This window comes from Rutidosis leptorrhynchoides, chromosome 10, assembly GCF_046630445.1.
Source record: "Rutidosis leptorrhynchoides isolate AG116_Rl617_1_P2 chromosome 10, CSIRO_AGI_Rlap_v1, whole genome shotgun sequence".
Taxonomy (NCBI): Eukaryota; Viridiplantae; Streptophyta; class Magnoliopsida; order Asterales; family Asteraceae; genus Rutidosis; species Rutidosis leptorrhynchoides.
In genome coordinates, this window is record NC_092342.1 from 91,698,802 (window position 1) to 91,722,099 (window position 23,298).

The window sequence follows — 23,298 nt, forward strand, 5'->3', positions numbered from 1 at the left end:
AGCAGCCCTTTTGAGTCACCTAACACATGTGGGAACCATCATTTGGCAACTAGCATGAAATATCTCATAAAATTACAAAAATATTAGTAATCATTCATGACTTATTTACAAGTAAACAAAATTACACATCCTTTATATCTAATCCATATACCAACAACAAAAAACACCTACAAAAACTTTCATTCTTCAATTTTCTTCATCTAATTTATCTCTCTCAAGTTCTATCTTCAAGTTCTAAGTGTTCTTCATAAATTCTATAAGTTCTAGTTTCATAAAATCAAGAATACTTCCAAGTTTGCTAGCTTACTTCCAATCTTGTAAAGTGATCATCCAACCTTAAGAAATCTTTCTTATTTACAATAAGATATCTTTCTAATACAAGGTAATAATCATATTCAAACTTTGATTCAATTTCTATAACTATAACAATCTTATTTCGAGTGAAAATCTTACTTGAACTTGTTTTCGTGTCATGATTCTGCTTCAAGAACTTTCAAGCCATCCAAGGATCCTTTGAAGCTAGATCTATTTTTATCATTTCCAGTAGGTTTACCTACTAAAATTAAGGTAGTAATGATGTTCATAATATCATTCGATTCATACATATAAAACTATCTTATTCGAAGATTTAAACTTGTAATCACTATAACATAGTTTAGTTAATTCTAAACTTGTTCGCAAATAAAGTTAATCCTTCTAACTTGACTTTTAAAATAAACTAAACACATGTTCTATATCTATATTATATGCTAACTTAATGATTTAAAATCTGGAAACACGAAAAACACCGTAAAACCGGATATACGCCGTCGTAGTAACACCGCAGGCTGTTTTGGGTTAGTTAATTAAAAACTATGATAAACTTTGATTTAAAAGTTGTTCTTCTGGGAAAATGATTTTTCTTATGAACATGAAACTATATCCAAAAATCATGGTTAAACTCAAAGTGGAAGTATGTTTTCCAAAATGGTCATCTAGACGTCGTTCTTTCGACTGAAATGACTACCTTTACAAAAATGACTTGTAACCTGTATTTTTGACTATAAACTTATACTTTTTCTGTTTAGATTCATAAACTTAAGTTCAATATGAAACCATAGTAACTTGAAACACTCAAAACAGATTTAAAACGAAGAAATTATGGGTAAAACAAGATTGGATAATTTTTCTTGTTGTAGCTACGTTAAAATTGGTAACAAATCTATATTAATCATATCCTACCTAACTCATATTGTATTATACATGTATTCTAATATATTAAGTAATCTTAGGATACCATAGACACGAATACAATGTTTTAACATATCATATCGACCCATCTATATATATATTTCGGAACAACCATAGACACTCTATATGCAGTAATGTTGGAGTTAGCTATACAAGGTTGAGGTTGATTCCAAAATATTATATATACTTTGAGTTGTGATCTAGCCTGAGGCTTGTATACACAAGGTCGTGGATTGATTCAAGATAATATATATTGCTTTATTTTCTGTACATCTAACTGTGGACAACTAGTTGTAGGTTACTAACGAGGACAACTGACTTAATAAACTTAAAACAGCAAAACGTATTAAAAATATTGTAAATATATTTTTAACATACTTTGATATATTTGTACATATTTGTTATAGGTTCGTGAATCGACCAGTGGCCAAGTCTTACTTCCCGACGAAGTAAAAATCTGTGAAAGTGAGTTATAGTCCCACTTTTAAAATCTAATATTTTGGGATGAGAATACATGCAGTTTTATAAATGTTTTACAAAATAGACACAAGTAAATGAAACTACATTCTATGGCTGGATTATTAAACCGAATATGCCCCTTTTTATTCTGGTAATCTAAGAATTAGGGAACAAACACGTTAATTGACGTGAATCCTAAATATAGATCTATTGGGCCCAACGAGCCCCATCCAAAGTACCGGATGCTTTAGTACTTCGAATTCATCATGTCCGAAGGGAGTCCCGGAATGATAGGGGATATTCTATATGCATCTTGTTAAGGTCGGTTACCAGGTGTTCACCATATGAATGATTTTTATCTCTATGTATGGGATGTATATTGAAATATGAAATCTTGTGGTCTATTATTACGATTTGATAAATATAGGTTAAACCGATAACTCACCAACATTTTTGTTGACGTTTAAAGCATGTTTATTCTCAGGTGATTATTAAGAGCTTCCGCTATTGCATGCTATTATATGGACAAGACTTGGTGTCAGTATGCTTGTATAATATTGTTTAAAACTGCATTCGAGATTTATTTTGTTGTAACATATTAATATTTGTAAACCAATATGTATTGGTAGTGTGTAAGTGTGATATTTGTTAGATTATCATTTCTGGATAATCTAAGTGGTGTCTTGTTAACCTTTTCGATAAAATAAAGTTATGGTTTGTTTTAAAAATGAATGCACTCTTTGAAAAATGTCTCATATAGAGGTCAAAACCTCGCAACGAAATCAATTAATATGGAACGTTTATAATCAATATGAACGGGACATTTCACCCCGGATGGTAACGAATCTCGAAATCGTAATCATTCAATAACTCAATCCACCTACGCTGCCTCATGTTTAGTTGTTTCAGATTAAATATGTGTTGGAGACTTTTGTGATCGGTATATATAATACTTTTGACCCCATATAAGTAGTGCCTCCAAGTCTTTAATGCAAAAACAACCGCGCCTAATTCCAAATCATGCGTCGTATAATTCTGCTCGTGAATCTTCAATTGTATAGACGCATAAGCAATTACCTTTATTCGTTGCATTAATACACAACTGAGGCCTTGCTTTGAGGCATCACAATATATCACAAAATCATCATTCCCTTCAGGCAATGACAATATAGGTGCCGTAGTTAACTTTTTCTTCAACAATTGAAACGCTTTCTCCTGCTCATCCTTCCATTCAAATTTCTTCCCTTTATGCGTTAATGCAGTCAAGGGTTTTGCTATTTTGGAAAAATCTTGGATGAATCTTCTGTAGTAACCAGACAATCCTAAAAATTGACGTATATGCTTCGGAGTTTTCGGGGTTTCCCACTTTTCAACGGTTTCAATCTTTACCGGATCCACCTGAATACCTTCTTTGTTCACTATGTGACCGAGGAATTGAACTTCTTCCAACCAAAATGCACACTTTAAAAATTTAGCGTACAGTTTTTCTTTCCTCAACAACTCTAGAACTTTTCTCAAATGTTCTTCGTGCTCTTGATCATTCTTTGAGTAAATAAGTATATCATCAATGAAAACAGTGACAAACTTATCAAGGTATGGTCCACACACTCGGTTCATGAGGTCTATTAACATAGCTGGTGCGTTAGTCAACCCAAACGGCATAACCATAAACTCGTAATGATCGTAACGCGTTCTGAAAGCAGTCTTCGGAATATCATCCTCCTTCACCCGCATTTGATGATACCCAGAACGTAAATCAATCTTCGAATAAACTGACAAGCCTTGTAGTTGATCAAATAAGTTATCGATTCTCGGTAGTGGATAACGGTTCTTGATGGTAAGTTTGTTCAACTCTTGGTAGTCGATACACAACCTGAATTGAAACAACCCAACCCGTATTACATACGATAATTTTTTTTTTAAATAATTCACATTTACGCGCCAATAAAATATGTAAACCATTCCACAAGTTCCATTTAAAATGTACCACAATTTGAATGTTTACAAGGCACGAAGGCCATTAATTAAGTTTAATACAAGTTCGTCCCACTACAAATGATAGTTTATAATCCAAACGACACTTCGAGCATGGTTTGGGACTAAACTATCCAAAACGTTAGGCCAACTTCCAAACGCTAACAAATCCAAAAGCGTCCCCTAACAAATAAAGCGGGATCTCTAATCCAACCGAATGCCCTTACCCTTGTCCACGCCGGAACCGAAATACATGCTAGCAACACAATTGGCTTATCATCAATACGAGGCTACCAACCTCCAATACCACAAGCTAGCATAACAATCGCATAATTATATATAACTCGAACAATATAATAAGCCTTCGCTTACAACACAAATAACCATGGTTAACCAATCGTACAAGGGAATGGCGCCCACGAAAAGCCATCGGAGTTCACAACATCCATTAGTGTACTTAGCACCTCGTATCACTAACCCCCAGGTGGCATCTTAACACCTCGATACTTCACCCTCGGGTGGCGTCTTAACACCTCGACACTTCACCCTTTATTATGGAGTGGCGTCTTAACACCTCGACACTTCACTCCTAGGTGGCATCTTAACACCTCGATGCTTCACTCGTCACGTGAAACGTGGTGTCTTAGCACCTCGACACTTCACATCTCACGCTACAACAAATAGATACATTATATACCTACACATATAATTATTCCACTCACCTTAACGATTCGGTGATGATTTAATGCTTCCGTATGCTTCGAGCAAAGTACCTAGTACATAAGTACACATTTAATACACAACAAGTGGAATTAACCACCTTACTCACTCTTGAGCATTTAATGACCCAATTTGCATTAAATGGCTCAACTACATCAAAACCGCCCATAAATGGCCAAGACTCAACTTTAATCACTAAAACTGGTGAATTAAAGTCTATTAACTTTAACTAACGCAAACTTAGGGTAATTCATACTCATTTCGCCCAAACTAGGTCAACATTACTCTTTTGACCCATTTTAATACTTAAACTTACAATTTTAGTCAAACATGACCCATTTACTATTCTTCCTTCAATTACAAGTGTATTAGTGACTAAAAACACCATTTAACACTTTCAATCTCAAATCATAAGACCAAACCCTAGATTATAGCTATTTAGGGTTTCCATTCATCAACATAACCCAAATCCATCCATATTACCCTCAAATGGGTCTTACAAGTTCCAAATGAACCAAACCCTAGCATAAACCAATTAAAACTCAAAACATGAAGTTAGGACTTACCAACACCAACACTATCCTCTTGTAGTTAAGAACAAGGAGAACGACTTTAATTCTTACTCCAAGGTTTGATTCACCAATCTCCACTCTCAAATCTCACTTGAAATCAAATGGGTTTTTTATGTTTTGAGAGTAAAAAGAGAAAGAAAAGGGAAATAAAAATGAATAAAATGGATGGGTGGTGGATGTTTAGTACTCCAATCAGATCTAGATGTAAAATGACGATTTTTCCCTTGAACCACTTATTTTAAAAACAAAATCCGGAACCAGTTCACGCCCCAATTGTCGCGGTGTGGCGTTTAACGTATTTTACGAGCTTTCTTAAATCATTCCTGACTCAGATTCTAGTTATTTGTCACGGCACGACCCTCTTCTCTGCGGCGCGACATATAAAGGGAAACTCGACCCTTCTTAACATGCCTCCTGACTCTGGTTTGAATTCAATGTCGTGGCGCGACAAAGTCTTCGGCGGCGCGGCAATGGCCTTCAACTGAGCCATTCGACGACTTTACACAACTTAATGATTTATCCAACTTGTACACTTCGTTCACGCTTCCTATGCACGTCTAAACCTCATCTTTAGTCTCACAAGCCTTAACATCAACAAAGACTCATGCATATAACTATACATGCATATATTCTAAACATATATATATATATACATACATACATATTCGTATATATGCATATAATTACCCAATTACTAACACTTAGGTCTTTTAATCATATAAATGCACAAGCTATAAGCGTACTAAAAATTAAGTTTGTACCTTTAAATATGTACGGGAAAAACGGGATGTTACAACTCTCCCCCACTTGAATCGGAGCGCGTCCTCGCGATCCAAGCCGCATGACAAGAGGGAAGATAAACCAACACGAATTCTTCGGGCTCCCAAGTAAACTCGGAACCTTTACTACGATGCCATTGAACTTTAAAAGTCCTCACTTCTTTATTTCTCAACCTTTTAACCTTCTCATCGAGTATGGAAATCGGCTCCGCAATATATTCTAACTTATTGTTTAGCTCAATCTCGTCTAATGGCACCCAAGATGAATCATCCGCAAGACACTTACGGAGATGGAAAACATGAAATGTATTATGAATCCCCGCAAGCTCTTCGGGTAATTCCAAACGATACGCAACTTCACCAACACGAGCTAGAATTTTAAAAGGACTAATAAACCGAGGAGCTAACTTTCCCCGTTTTCGAAACCGAATAATACCTTTCCATGGCGAAACCTTAAGCATCACCATGTCACCTTCTTGAAATTCGATCATTCGTCTACGCTTGTCGGCATACTACTTTTGTCTATCTTGCGCCTTTTTCAGATGATCCCGAATCATATCAATCTTACTATTTGTTTCTAAGACCAAATCGGTACTCCCGATTTCTTTTTGACCAATTTCACCCCAACAAATCGGAGTTCGGCACCTCCGCCCATAAAGCATCTCGTAAGGTGGCATCCCGATACTAGTATGATAACTATTATTGTACGAGAATTCCACCAAAGGTAAGTGCTCATCCCAACTACCACCGAAATCAATAGTACATGCCAGTAACATATCCTCCAATGTTTGATTCGTACGTTCGGTTTGACCGTCCGTTTGAGGATGATACGCCGTGCTCAATTTCAATTGTGTACCCATATCTTCGTGAAACTTCTCCCAAAACTGAGATGTAAAACGGGTATCTCGATTCGAAATAATAGATATAGGAACCCCATGTCTCGCTATCGCATCTTTGATAAACAACTTAGCCAAAGTCTCCGATGATATCGCTTCCCGGATGGGAAGAAACAACGCACTCTTCGTCAATCGATCAACTATCACCCAAATCGAATCGAATTGGGTTCTCGCCGTCTTTGGTAACTTTGTGATAAAATCCATGGTAATGTGCTCCCATTTCTACTTCGGGATTTCTAACGGTTGTAACTTACCATACGGCTTTTGGTGTTCGGCTTTAACTTGCAAACACGTGACACATTGCTCAACATACTTAACAACATCACGTTTCATGCCCGGCCACCAATAATCCTTTCTCAAATCGAAATACATTTTCGTACCGCCCGGATGAACGGAATACTTTGACTTATGTGCTTCATCAAGTAGCACTCGTCGATAATCCCCCATCTTAGGCACCCACACTCTTCCTTGAAAAGATAACAAATCACGCGAACCCATAGTAATTATTTCTGCTTGCCCCACAATTCGTTCTGCGTGCTTGTTGTGAACGTAAGCTTCAATTTGAATCACACCAAGTTTTTCAAGAAAATCGTTAGTAATAATCATACGTAACGATCCTACTCGTATCGCCGGATGTTAACTCTTTCAACTTAATGCATCCGCGACCACATTCGCCTTGCTCAGATGATAAAGTATTTCACAATCATAATCTTTTACTACATCCATCCACCTACGTTGACGATAATTCAAATCTCTTTAATCGAAAAGATGTTTCAAACTCTTGTGATGCGAATAAATCGTACACTTGACACCATACAAGTAATGGCGCCAAATTTTCAACGCATGCACAACCGCCGCCAACTCAAGATCATGAGTCGGATATCTCGTTTCTTGTTCCTTTAATTGTCGAGAGGCGTAATCAATGACTTTACCTCTTTGCATTAGAACACACCCGAGCCCATTTAGAGAGGCATCACAATACACCTTCATGTCTTCCACACCTTCCGGCAACACTAACACCGAAGCTTGACACAATTTCTCTTTTAGCAATTGAAAAGCAATTTCTTGCTCGTTCTCCCAATTAAATCTCGCGTTCTTCCTCGTCAATTTCGTCAACGAAGAAGCGATCTTAGAAAAGTCTTGGATAAACCGACGATAATAACCGGCCAATCCGAGAAAACTTCGGATTTTCGTAGGCGTAGTCGGTCGTCCCCAACTCTTTACCGTCTCAATTTTCCCCGGATCTACTTGAATACCATTTTCGTTCACGATATGGCCAAGGAATTGAACTTCCCTTAGCCAAAATTCACATTTAGGGAATTTAGCATACAACTTCTCCTTCCGTAACGTCTTTAACACACTCCGTAAATGATGTTCATGTTCCTTCATACTCTTCGAATAGACAAGTATGTCGTCAATGAACACAATTACCGACTTGTCCAGCATAGGTTGGCACACTCGGTTCATTAGATCCATGAATTCCGCTGGTGCATTCGTAAGACCAAAAGGCATAACTACGAACTCAAAATGTCCATAACATGTTCGAAAAGCCGTTTTCTCTATGTCTTCCTCACGGACCCGCATTTGGTGATAGCCGGACCGTAGGTCAATTTTAGATAAATACGTTGCACCTTGGAGTTGGTCAAATAAATCGTCAATCCGAGGCAATGGATAACGATTCTTGATCGTTACTTTGTTCAACTCCCAATAATCGATGCACATCCGCATACTACCATCCTTCTTCTTCACGAATAAAACTGGTGCGCCCCATGGCGAAGCACTCGGTCGGATAAAACCCTTTTCAAGTAGCTCTTAGGTTTGATTTAACAACTCTTGCATTTCCGTCAGCGCTAAACGATAAGGAGTTTTAGCGATGGGAGTAGCTCCCAGAACCAACTCAATACGAAATTCAACTTGTCTTTCCGCCGGAACACCCGGTAACTCATCCGGAAAAATGTCTTCAAACTCATTTACCACCGGAATTTCACGAATGGATGGTGGCTCATCTCGAGTATCAACAACATGGGCAAAAAAAGCCATGCCACCACTAACAAGGAAACGACTTGCCCGTGCAAAAGTGCATATCGGCACAAGTCTTCTCCTTTTATCACCATGAATAATTAACTCTCCCCCACTTGGGGTCTTTACACGAATAAATTTTTCATGGCATGCAAATCGGCTCTATTGTGATCGAGCCAATTCATACCAACAATGATATCAAAATCACCCAAAGTCAGCGGGATGAGATCAATTTTAAAGTTTTTGGCACCAAACACGACATCACAATTTTTACACACATCAACCACTAGCACCGTTTTGCCGTCCGCTATTTCGACTTCTACCGGAAGACTTAACTTAGCTAACGGTCTATTAAGTTTAGGCACAAATTTTGGAGACACAAACGACAAATTTGCACCACTATCAAATAGAATTGTTGCCGGATTAGAGTTAACCATAAAAGTACCTGAGACAACTTCGTTGGAATGCTTGGCTTCATCATTCGTCATCAAATAGTTGCGACCCCTAGCCGTACCCGATGCCTTCTCTAGACGCTTAACATTATCGTTTCGCAAATCGGGACACTCCGGCTTCTTATGCCCTTCTTTACTACAATTAAAATAAGTGAGCTTGTTTCCGGAAGATGGTTTCGGACAATCACAAGCCATATAACCCGCTTGCCCACAATTGTAGCACGAAAAAGAAAAACCACCGGAAGCGCCCTTCTTCACGCTATTGACACTTTCGGAACCCTTCTTGTTCTTATTCTTCTTGTTTGAAAAGTTAGAATGACTAGAGCCTTCAAACTTTATTTTGGAAAATGAGAAGTCGCTTTTTCTTGGAACCTCCGGCTCAAAACCCCGAGCCAATTCAAATAACTCTTCAAAAGACTTAGCCGCTCCTCGACTAATCTTACCCTTATACTCATCATTCATGGTACGATAGAAATCTTTCATTAGCTTTTGATCGTCACCAACATATTCCGGACAAAAACGAGTCTTTGCCAAAAAGGTAGATTTGAGAGTAACCAAGTCCATTGAACCTTGTTGCAAATTGTGCAACTCGTCCCGAATTCTATCAAGATCAGAAGAAGTTTGGTATTCTTTGAAAAATTCCTTCTTAAACTCTTCTCACGTCAAACTCATACATTGCTCCTCACCATATAAGTTGATTTTATCATCCCACCACAACTTAACTTCTTCCCGCAACATACTAGAACCATACCTCGCCTTCTTCTCGGGAGGACATTCCACGGTACGGAAAGCTCCCTCGATATCGAAAATCCAACATGTGCTTTTCAACGGATCTCGTACCCCATTAAACATTGGGGGTTGAGCATCCTTGAAATTTTTGTAATGGAAGTCCTGCCTTCCACTCCCACCATTACCATCACCCCCTTCACCACGAGGATGAATGTTTCTAGCTTCTAATGCCTCCTTGATCGCGGCATTCATTCACTCGTTTATCATTTCGGTTACTTGCCCATCAACCGACTCTTGGAAAACCTTTCGAACATCATCAAGAAAATCCTTTTTTAGCCTTTTAAAGATGGCCTCAACCTTGGTCGTGAGTTCAACGTCCTCACTCGTAGTTCCATCATTGGTGTCGTGTCCATTTCTCATCTTCATTCTATAAAACGAAGTAAATAAGCAACGATACGAAAGGACTTAACACATATGTATATACCTATACACCACACTATCCCATCTTGCTCAATAATCGTCGTACATCGCTTGTTTGACACGATTTGTACCCGTAACAACGCTAGCTAATCGTTGTTACGCGAGCACATCGTATTAACTCGCTAGTACAACGTCTATCTCACTTGATGATTGCTAAAACAACACAAAACAATTAGTGCAAGGTTAATTCACATAAACACTAGCAATAACAATTCCCGTTCCGACCCAAAGTCCTACAAGTCCCGCATAAAGCGCACACACAATAAAGTCTAAGTCTAAGCACCTATCTCAAGTTGCCTAAATCCCTTAGACCATGCTCTGATACCACTTGAAACAACCCAACCCATATTACATACGATAAATTTTTTTTTTTAAATAATTCACATTTACGCGCCAATAAAATATGTAAACCATTCCACAAGTTCCATTCAAAACGTACCACAATTTGAATGTTTACAAGGCACGAAGGCCATTAATTAAGTTTAATACAAGTTCGTCCCACTACAAATGATAGTTTATAATCCAAACGACACTTCGAGCATGGTTTGGGACTAAACTATCCAAAACGTTAGGCCAACTTCCAAACGCTAACAAATCCAAAAGCATCCCCTAACAAATAAAGCGGGATCTCTAATCCAACCGAATGCCCTTACCCTTGTCCACGCCGGAGCTGAAATACATGCTAGCAACACAATTGGCTTATCATCAATACGAGGCTACCAACCTCCAATACCACAAGCTAGCATAACAATCGCATAATTATATATAACTCGAACAATATAATAAGCCTTCGCTTACAACACAAATAACCATGGTTAACCAATCGTACAAGGGAATGGCGCCCGCGAAAGGCCATCAGAGTTCACAACATCCATTAGTGTACTTAGCACCTCGTATCACTAACCCCCGGGTGGCATCTTAACACCTCGATACTTCACCCTCGGGTGGCGTCTTAACACCTCGACACTTCACCCTTTATTATGGAGTGGCGTCTTAACACCTCGACACTTCACTCCTAGGTGGCATCTTAACACCTCGATGCTTCACCTCGAGTGGCATCTTAACACCTCGATGCTTCACTCGTCACGTGAAACGTGGTGTCTTAGCACCTCGACACTTCACATCTCACGCTACAACAAATAGATACATTATATACCTACACATATAATTATTCCACTCATCTTAACGATTCGGTGATGATTTAATGCTTCCGTATGCTTCGAGCAAAGTACCTAGTACATAAGTACACATTTAATACACAACAAGTGGAATTAACCACCTTACTCACTCTTGAGCATTTAATGAACCAATTTACATTGAATGGTTCAACTACATCAAAACCGCCCATAAATGGCCAAGACTCAACTTTAATCACTAAAGCTAGTGAATTAAAGTCTATTAACTTTAACTAATGCAAACTTAGGGTAATTCATACTCATTTCGCCCAAACTAGGTCAACATTACTCTTTTGACCCATTTTAATACTTAAACTTACAATTTTAGTCAAACATGACCCATTTACTATTCTTCCTTCAATTACAAGTGTATTAGTTACTAAAAACACCATTTAACACTTTCAATCTCAAATCATAAGACCAAACCCTAGATTATAGCTATTTAGGGTTTCCATTCATCAACATAACCCAAATCCACCCATATTACCCCCAAATGGGTCTTACAAGTTCCAAATGAACCAAACCCTAGCATAAACTAATTAAAACTCAAAACATGGAGTTAGGACTTACCAACACTATCCTCTTGTAGTTAAGAACAAGGAGAACGACTTTAATTCTTACTTCATGGTTTGATTCACCATTCTCCACTCTCAAATCTCACTTAAAATCAAATGGGTTTTTTAAGTTTTGAGAGTAAAAGGAGAAAGAAAAGGGAAATGAAAATGAATAAAATGGATGAGTGGTGGATGTTTAGTGCTCCAATCAGATCTAGACGTAAAATGACGATTTTGCCCTTAAACCACTTATTTTAAAAACAAAATCCGGAACCAGTTCACCCAGTGGGTCGCGGCGCGGCCCCAATTGTCGCAGTGCGGCGTTTAACATATTCTATGAGCTTTCTTAAATCATTTCTGACTTAGATTCTAGTTATTTGTAGCGGCGCGACCCTCTTCTCCGCGGCGCGACATATAAAGGGAAACTCGACCCTTCTTAACATGCCTCCTGACTCTGGTTTGAGTTCAATGTCGCGGAGTGACAAAGACTTCCGCGGCACGGCAATGGCCTTCAACGAGCCATTCGACGACTTTACACAACTTAACGATTTATCCAACTTGTACACTTCGTTCACGCTTCCTATGCACGTCTAAACCTCATCTTTAGTCTCACAAGCCTTAACATCAACAAAGACTCATGCATATAACTATACATGCATATATTCTAAACATATATATATATATATATATATATATATATATATATATATATATATATATATATATATATATATATATATATACATACATATTCGTATATATGCATATAATTACCCAATTACTAACACTTAGGTCTTTTAATCATATAAATGCACAAGCTATAAGCGTACTAAAAATTAAGTTTTTACCTTTAAATATGTACGGGAAAAATGGGATGTTACATGAATGTACCATCCTTCTTTTTGACAAACAAAACAGGAGCTCCCCATAGTGATGTACTTGGTCGTATAAAACCACGCTCTAAAAGTTCTTGTAGTTGGCTTTGGAGTTCCTTCACCTGGGTGCGAGTCTGTATGGAGCACGAGCTATTGGTGCAGCTCCTGGTACAAGATCTATTTGAAATTCAACGGATTGGTGTGGAGGTAGTCCCGGTAATTCTTTTGGAAATACATCGAGAAATTCTTTTGCGACGGGAACATCATTGATGTTCTTTTCTTCGGTTTGTACTTTTTCGACATGTGCTAAAACAGCATAGCAACCTTTTCTTATTAGCTTTTGCGCCTTCAAATTACTAATAAGATTTAGCTTGGCGTTGCTCTTTTCTCCGTACACCATTAAGGGTTTTCTTTCTTCTCGTACAATACGAATTGCATTTTTATAACATACGATCTCTGCTCTCTCCTTTTTCAACCAGTCCATGCCAATTATCACATCAAAACTCCCTAACTCTACTGGTATCAAATCAATCTTAAACGTTTCGCTAACCAGTTTAATTTCTCGATTCCGACATATTTTATCTGCCGAAATTAATTTACGTTTGCTAATTCGAGTAAAAACTTATTATTCATAGGCGTCAATGGATCACTTAATTTAGCACAAAAATCTCTACTCATATAGCTTCTATCCGCACCCGAATCAAATAAAACATAAGCAGGTTTTTCATCAATAAGAAACGTACCCGTAACAAGCTCCGAGTCTTCTTGCGCTTCTGCCGTATTAATATTGAAAACTCTTCCGCGGCCCTGTCCATTAGTATTCCCCTGATTTGGGCATTCGTTTCTGATATGACCCGGCTTCCCACATCCATAACAAATAATGGCGGTATTATTTGTTCTGACATTATTTGTTCCTTTATTCTTGTTAGCCATTGGTCCGTAAACTTCACACTTCGTCATACCATGACCCTTTCTATTACACTTAGTACACGATGTCGTACAAAGCCCAGTCGGATGGTATCCTTCACACCTCTGGCATGGTTTCTGCCTCTGGTTGTTATTGTTGGAATTGTTGTTATTGCGGTTGTTGTTATTGTTGGAACGGTTATTGTAGTTGTTGTAGTGGTTGTTGGGATTGTTATTGTTGTTGCGATTAAAGTTGCAGTTGTGGTGGTAGTTATTACATTTGTAATTGCGATTATTGTTGTTCTTGTTGTTGTATTGGTGACTCTTGTCACTGTTTTCTTCCCACTTCCTCTTGACTTGTTTCGTGTTGGCTTCTTCGGTCGCTTGCTCTTTAATTATTCCCTCAATCTGATTTATGAGTTTGTGAGCCATTCGACTTGCCTTTTGTATGGAGGCGGACTCGTGTGAACTCACATCTTCTTGAATCCTTTCTGGTAACCCTTTTACAAATGCGTCAAATTTCTCTTCTTCATCTTCGAACGCTCCCAGACACAATAGGCACAACTCTGTGAATCGTCGTTCGTACGTGGTAATATCAAACCCTTGTGTTCGTAACCCTCTAAGCTCTACCTTGAGCTTATTGATCTCGTTTCTGGGACGGTACTGCTCGTTCATTAAGTGTTTGAATGCTGACCACGGTAGTGCGTAAGCAGCATCTTGTCCCACCTGTTCTAGATAAGTGTTCCACCATGTTAATGCAGTACCCGTGAAGGTATGCGTAGTGTACTTTACTTTGTCTTCTTCAGTGCATTTACTTATGGCAAACACCGATTCAACCTTCTCAGTCCACCGTTTTAATCCGATTGGACCCTCGGTTCCATCGAATTCCAAAGGTTTACAGGCAGTGAATTCTTTGTAGGAGCATCCTATACGAGTTCTCGTGGCGTTCGTTCCATTGTTGGATTCAGAGTTATTGTTATTTTGCATCGCAACCTGTACTGCGGCTATGTTTGCTGCAAGGAATGCATGTAAGTCTTCCTCGCTCATGTTCAAATTCTGACGAGTCGTCGGTGCCATTTCCTTCAAAAGTAGCCCAAAAGAATTAAGTTAATCATATAGAATATTAAGAGTAGTCAATAGTATTTCGTAGCATAATATGAACTCATTTATAAAAGCTTTTTCTTCATATTTGCGTTTTATAGTTTTAATTCGGGTAGTACCTACCCGTTAAGTTATTACTTAGTAGCTAATATACCATTCAACTACTACAATTCTATATGAAAAACTGATTATAATAATATTTCGCGTTCAAACTTTTAAACAATATTTTACAAACTTACAATACCGCTATAATACATATAGCATGAAATATAGCACACAATAACTTTGATACAAAACAGTTGTGACAACAATCCTAGTTAATACGCAAGTAATTCAGCAAATGCAATAAAAACACGTAATTCATAAGTCCAGAAACAAGTCATGCATTCTAGTTTTACTAAGACTACTTCCCATCCTTGGTCTTGTGGAACATAACCGTTGTGGCTGTTGACAAGACAGCATGTTGTAATGTCGTCAAAGGGACGAGGGTTTCGTAATGCCCAATAGCCCCGTAATAATCTAAAAACCTTGTTTCTCACCCCAACTACTGAATCCGTCACTTGTGGGAAGGTTTTATTTAAAAGTTGTAATCCGATGTTCTTTTTCTCACTTTGGTGAGAAGCGAACATCACTAACCCGTAAGCATAACATGCTTCTTTATGTTGCATGTTAGAAGCTCTTTCTAACTCACGAAGTCCTACGTTGGGATATGTTGAGTCAAAATAGGTTTTTAACTCGTAGCGTAAAATTGCATTTGGGTTCCCCGCATTTAACGCTTTAAAGAAAACACGGCGTAACTTATGGTGTCCCCAATGTGATATACCCCATCTTTCAAATGAAAGCCTTTTATAAACTAAGGCATGCCTGGAACGTTCTTCAAATGTTCTACAAACTAATTTTGCCATAAATAATTGTGCCAACGAATTCTGGCCGACTTTAGACAAGATTTCATCAATCATGTCCCCAGGTAGGTCTTCTAAAATTTTTGGTTGTCTATCCTTAACGTCCATTGTGTTTTTATACTGTAAACAGACGAGAATTAGATTCGTAAAAGATAATTATCAAATAATACAAGCAATTTTCACATACAACAAGAAAAGTACAAGCACACTTAATTTACATATTTTACACCTCATGATTACAACTCTTTATTCTGACTCACTAGTTTCTTCCTCTTCGGACCTGTTTCGTTTTGCTAATTTTCTAGGGATATATGATGTTCCTCTAATACGAGCCGTTGTTTTCACAAATGGTTTAGAAAAACCTGGTGGCTTAGAGGTTCCCGGGTTATTGTTACAACTTAAGAAATACGGGTGTTGACGATACATATAAAGTTCATCGGGGTTGGAATCAGGTTTCTATATTTTGATGCCCTTTCCCTTATTATTTTCTTTTTCTTTTTCAAATTGGGTCGAGGTAATTTCTATAACTTCATCGGAATCCTCATCGGGATCCGATTCATCGGAAAATTGGTAATCTTCCCAATATTTTGCTTCCTCGGTGGAAACACCATTGACCATTATTAATTTTGGTCCATTCGTTGAGGGTTTTCTTTTACTTATATGTTTTTCTGTGGTTCCTAATATTTTCTCCTCCGTAACCTCTTCTTCTTCCGGTTCCTCTTCGAGAATTTTTAAATCTTTCCAATATATATTCGACTCTTCATTATTATTAGGTGAGTCGATGGGATTTGTACTAGAGGTAGACATCTATCACACAATATCAAACATGTTAAGAGATTAATATATCACATAATATTTACATGTTACAATTTGTAGTTTCCAACAAAAAAATATTAAGCAATCATTTTTAAAGAAAACACGGTCGAAGTCCAGATTCACTAATGCATCCTAACAAACTCGATAAGACACACTAATGCAAATTTTCTGGTTCTCTAAGACCAACGCTCGGATACCAACTGAAATGTCCCGTTCATATTGATTATAAACGTTCCATATTAATTGATTTCGTCGCGAGGTTTTGACCTCTATATGAGACGTTTTTCAAAGACTGCATTCATTTTTAAAACAACCATAACCTTTATTTTATCGATAAAGGTTTTAAAAAAAATATTACGTAGATGATCAAATAATGATAATCTAAAATATACCGTTTACACACGACCATTACATAATGGTTTACAATACAAATATGTTACATCGAAATAAGTTTCTTGAATGTAGTTTTTACACAATATCATACAATCATGGACTCCAAATCTTGTCCTTATTTTAGTATGCAACAGCGGAAGCTCTTAATAATCACCTGAGAATAAACATGCTTAAAACGTCAACAAAAAATGTTGGTGAGTTATAGGTTTAACCTATATATTATCAAATTAATATAATAGACCACAAGATTTTATTTATTCAATAATCTTACACTCGCAAGTGTATAAAAATCATTCTATGATGAACACCTGGTAACCGACATTAACATAATGCATATAGAATGTTTCCCGCATACTCGCAAGTATGTCATAAATTGGCAATCGCAATCACCATATAAATCAAAGTATTAAAGCATTCCAAATTCCAGAATGGGGTTTGTTAGGCCCATAGATCTATCTTTAGGATTCGCGTCAATTAGGGGTCATTTTCCTAATTCTTAGGTTACCAGACTTGAAGGGGCGATATTCGGTTTAATAATCCAACCATAGAATGTAGTTTCAATTACTTGTGTATATTTCGTCAAACATTTATAAAAGTAGTGCATGTATTCTCAGCCCAAAAATATATAATGCAAAAGCATTTAAAAAGGGAGCAAATGAAACTCACTTCAATTAATCAAGTCTTAACAAGTTTGATTGCTTAACATGTTTGAAACATTTAATCATGCAAATATAGTTTTCATTTAATATATAATCATGAAAAAGTTCGGGTCACTACAATCTTAACATCATAGGTACAAATAAAGAGATCCATGAAGCCATTCAACTTCTAAAGAAAGAATTTGAAATGAAAGATCTCGAAAAAACCAAGTATTGCCTTGGTTTACCAATTGAGCATATGCCTAATGGTTTACTTGTACATCAAACAACATATACTGAAAAGATTTTGAAACGTTTCAATATGGACAAGGCAAAACCATTAGGTACTCTTATGGTTGTTAGATCACTCAATGTTGAAGCTGATCAATTTCGTCCATGTGAAGATCATGAAAATATTCTTGGACCAGGAGTACCATATCTTAGTGAAATTGGAGCTCATATGTATCTTACAAATTGTACAAGACCTGACATTTCTTTTGCAGTTAATTTGTTGGCAAGGTTCAGCTCTACTCCTACAAAAAGACACCGAAATGGGATCAAACACATATTTCGATACCTTCGAGGAACTACTGATTTAGGATTATTTTATTCTAACGAATCAAAACAAGATTTGGTTGGTTATGCAGATGCATGTTATTTATCTGATCCACATAAAGTTAAATCTCAAACTGGATATGTATTCCTAAATAGAGGTACTGCAATATCATGACATTCTAAAAAACAAACACTTGTTGCAACATCATCGAATCATGTCGAAGTGATTGCATTACATGAAGCTACTCGAGAATATTTTTGGTTGAGATCAATGACACAACTCATTACTGATTCTTGTGGACTAGAACGCGATAAAAGTCCAACAACTATCTATGAAGAAAATGCAGCTTGCATAGCACAGATGAAAAAAGGGTATATCAAAAGTGACCGAACAAAACACATACTTCCTAGATTCTTCTCATACACTAAAAATCTCATTAAGGACAACCAGATTGAAATGAGATATGTTCAATCCAGCAAAAACTCTGCTGACCTTTTCACGAAAGCACTTTTAACTGCTATTTTCAGAACACATGTTCATAACATTGGCATGAGACATGTTCAAAAGATGTAACAGCTGAAACGATGTCTACTTGAGGGGGAGTCAACTCCATGCTGCACTCTTTTTCCCTTCGCTGAAGTTTTTCCCACTGGGTTTTCTATAGCAAGGTTTTTAACGTGGCAGTAACTTACAGTTGATCTTCAACAAACAAAATTGCTATCCAATGGGGAGTGTTATAATATAGAATAAATATATATAAATGGATAGTCAATTATTGATACACAAAAGTAATATTATTGTATTACCTAAACTTGTGATATTTTTGCTATAAATAGTCATGAATGCAAGCATTAAACTTGCACAATTCTCACACTTACAAAGTGTTTCTTTCTTTCTCTCTATTATCTCTTTGTTCTTACAATTCATAATTAGTATTTTTAATCAAGAATCAAACTACTAAAGGTAGTTATAAACTCTTAAATTCTAACAAATAAGTTGTTATATAATATAAAATAGAAACCTTTTTAGATAAGGTGATTGTAATATACTCGTATTTCGCTTCGTCATTTACAATGTTATATCTTTTAACACTATTTGATAATTTACACATGTGAAATATTTATTATATGAAATTTTATAATAAGATTTATTTAATTTGTTGCAGACAAATAGATTACACGTTGTTACCTTGAAGGAGATCAAAAGTATACCGAAAATAAAGCATACACAATAGTGGCAACATGAAAGAAACGTATGGGTGCTCAGCCTCACCGAACATGCTCAAGTATCATTTTAATTAATTGAGCCTTCCTCAAAATACTTAAATTAACTTTTGAACTAAATATCTATCCCAATTACAATTAATATTTTATTTACAAGTCTAACTTTAAACTCAAACAAAATTAACATAATATCATAATATGTACAAATTAATTATCAATTAGTCTAACTTTAAACTCAAACAAAATTAACACAATATCATAATATGTACAAATTAATTATCGATTACCCTATCTTCCACCAACAAGAGTAAATATCTGTTTCTCATTGGCTATCACTCAACTGTTCACGATTAACCCTCCAATCCCGTAATTCTTTCCCTTATTTTGCTTTCTATTAGTATTTTTCTTTTTTTCTTTTAATAAAAAACAGAGTAAAAACTAATCTTTTTCCGTCCTATCTGTGTAATTTAATTAATTTACGCATAAACTTTTTATTGTAAAATAACATAATCACCGAAAGAATCTGCCGTCAGTCACCATTCGCCATTACACTTAAACCCTACCACGACCGTCTCCTCCGCATCATAACCCTACCGGCGACCAAAATGGTTCTCCGATTACTCAGGCCCTTTGGTCGAATTAGACCGATTTCAACGTTATCTCCTTCACAGTCTATTTATCGTCCTATAATAACAAACCTAATTCAACAATCATCATCCAGAAATTATGTATCGGAGATGCGTAAATCAGCTTTTGAAGACCGAATTCGTAGACTCATTCGTAATGATATCCAATACGAACTCGATAAATCTCCTCTTACTCAGGTTTTTTTTCATTTTCTTCTTTTATTTCCTAATATTTGATAATATTTGTTTTTTTTTTTTTGTTTACAAAATGACTATATGTATACGCCCTGCATTCATTTTATTTCATTATAATGAACTTTTTTTCTTATTACAATTTTTTTTTTAAATATTTTTAATTTATTGAAAAATAAAAAGTCACATACTCACCTGTGTTCATGGTTGCAAACAGCGTCCGTTGCAGTGTTTTGGTGACTACCCTGTCTCGGCGTCTAATAAGTCGGTCAACAGTCAAAAGTCGGGTCAAAGGTGGAAAAGTTCGGGTACACGCTGGTTAAAAGCCAAAAATTTGGTTAAATTCTGTCAAATCAATAAAAACTGATGTAGTTTAGTGTTACAGTTTTGTACTACGTATTATATTAGCGGTAATAGCGATTATCGGTACAAACTGGTAAACAAAAGTTTGTTGACTTTTAAATATGTGTATGTATATATTTATATATTCAAAAGTCAACATAGTCAATGTCCGTCTCGACCGTCTCCACCCCGTCTCGACCCTTTAAGGTCCCGACCGTCTCAACCCCGTCTCAAGCCATTTTCAACCTTGCCTATGTGACACTAGAGCCTTATATAGCGCGCTGTTAATAATAAAAGATAAATGTGATCTTCATGATCTGAATTGAGCTGTAGCACTTTACAAAAAATTCTTTTGATTAGTGGAAATTTATGACACGGAACGTGATGATAGTTAAGTTTCTGGTATATAATCAGTGTATATTTTGTGTAGCTTGTTCCAAAGTTTAAATCTTTTGATGTTGATGAGAGGACTGGAGAACAGTGGATTAGATTGAACAAGAAGTTTGGAGATAATGAAGAGATTAAAGTAGAGGTAACAATGTTTAGGGTTAATTCACCTCCTGCAAAAGATGGTGTTGTTACTACAGATAACGATCTGGAGCTTTACATTTCAATGGTGATTGATATCTTTAAGGATGAAGAAAATGGTATTTTGGAGTTTGTGTGTAACGTATGGCCTGATAGTGTAGAGATTGAGAAAGTTTTTATGCGTGACCAAGATGGGATGTCTGGGAAACCATACTTAGGTCCTCCATTTGAGTATGTTTCTATCTTCGTTGTTATTATTTCAGTTTTTTGCTTTCAATTGTGTGATTCTAAATAATACGGTTTTGATAAAATATGTTGATGGTTTTGTGGATTACTTGTATGCTATTATCATACGATTTTAACAAGATCGTACAGTGAGATGACCATTACTATCTGACTATATGGGTCATAATTTGTGCTCCTTTTGTAGGGGTTGAAACTCGAAATACCTTTCCATAGTTTGTGATAGGTAATTTATATGTCAAATATGAGTACTAAATATGTATCGTTATAAGAATAATTTAGATTTAGATTATGAATAAAGAGATTTATATGAGGTTTTAAGATCTTAACCACACTTTGGAAGACCTGCGATATGTATGACCCATTTTCATTTTAGACATTTCACATGTTAAATGCAAGACATAGCATGAATCAGCTCATTCACAAGAAGTAAATGGGTTGAACTTGCCACCTTCATATGCTTGTAGTAAGGTTTTATATAATACCTGCTGGTTATTTGATCCCATTGGATGTTTAACTGCATGCAGGGTACATTTCTTCATGTTTTTATTTCAGTTAACTACTTAAACAAAAATAAATGTTCTTCTCTGCAATACCAATGTTAAATTCTCAGTGTTTTCTGTACCTAATATTTTGGTTTTTTTGCTCATTTTTCAGTGATCTGGATGATGAATTACAGACTTCACTGTATGATTTTCTGGAGTCGAGGGGTATAAATGACGAATTAGCTCTCTTCTTGCATAAATGCATGCAGCACAAAAGTAAGAACGAGTATATTCGATGGATGGGAAGTGTCGAGTCTTTTGTTGCACGGAAAAAGTAAGCTCGGACTCACTTCAATATAGGCTGATGCTAATAGTTGACTTTCCTTTAGAGGTTTTTTTTGATTATCATGTTCATTTCAAACTGTACCTGCTATCTCTGGCTTATATTCATATTTTGTTGAATTTGTAGTCACTTATAGGAAGTTGGAACTATAATTGAATAGTACTACTCTCTTGAATTACTGTTTTCCTCTTCGATTTTTGGAACTTTTTTTTTTTTTTTTTTTAACTTCTCAACTTCTATTATCTACGACCAACCCCCATTACTATACATCATGTTGCAATTTCCAGCCACTATCAAAGGCTGAAAGGCCAAGAAATTAAATTTATTTATGTATTTGCCTTCTCAAGATCTGAATGTTATTAGTCTTGATGCATCAGAATTACGGTAAACCGGTAAATGGAAAAAGAAGTATTGACTCAGATGTATCGGCTTAACCGGATTAGTGCGTGACTTCGACCATTTTCTAGACCTTTTTAAAATATACTACTAGTGGGGGTTGAACATGTGACCTCTTATTAGGTTATAGGAACCCAACCTTTAGGATATCAAAAGTGCTAGTTCCAAACTTCTTACAGTTTTAAAAATGTAGGCGATCTCTGTGTGGCAGAACTCGGAATTACTTGGTGTCTTGGCGAGTGCTCGATCAAAACTCCGGATTACTCGGGAAATCTGTCAAAACTCGGCATTGCTCCGAAAATCGGTCAAAACTCGGTCAAAGTCAAACTTGATCAACATCATCCGAGTACTTCACAAGTTGCCAAGTACTCCCTCAAAAGTCTCGACTGAGTACTCCCCGAGTAGCGATTTTTGCAACCTTGTTTGTGTGTCTAGAGTTTGCGTTGAATCTGTTTACTACCTGTAACAACTTTAAGAATGTTTTTCTATAGGAAAGACATACTCACACACCCTACACATATTATTCCACGAATATATATAAATATAAATCTGACTAATTAAACGATAATCGAACCTTTTAACCTTTGAGAATGTTTATGTATAGATTTGAGCATTTCTACATCACTTCCAAGGAGGTCGATGTAGCATGTTACTAAATTGGGATATAAACGCTTCAATAAGCGTTTGTTGACTT

The 23,298-nt window shown here is 36.5% G+C and overlaps 1 protein-coding gene across 2 annotated transcripts; it reads left to right on the forward strand.

The window, feature by feature from the left end:
• The first annotated feature begins 20,042 nt into the window (after positions 1-20,042).
• On the forward strand, positions 20,043-23,080 carry LOC139873383 (uncharacterized protein At2g39795, mitochondrial-like). 2 transcript variants are annotated; one of them, XR_011767322.1, is made up of 4 exons: positions 20,043-20,273; positions 21,040-21,368; positions 22,038-22,256; positions 22,798-23,080. XR_011767322.1 is itself a non-coding variant. In XM_071861318.1 (3 exons), the coding sequence occupies exons 1-3, from the start codon at positions 20,055-20,057 to the stop codon at positions 22,201-22,203; spliced, it is 714 nt and encodes a 237-aa protein (XP_071717419.1). In that variant the 5' UTR covers positions 20,043-20,054; the 3' UTR covers positions 22,204-22,390. The 2 variants fall into 2 exon arrangements, 1 of the variants encoding a protein (XP_071717419.1); XM_071861318.1 differs by lacking the exon at positions 22,798-23,080 and having other exon boundaries at positions 22,038-22,390.
• The last annotated feature ends 218 nt before the right edge of the window (positions 23,081-23,298 follow it).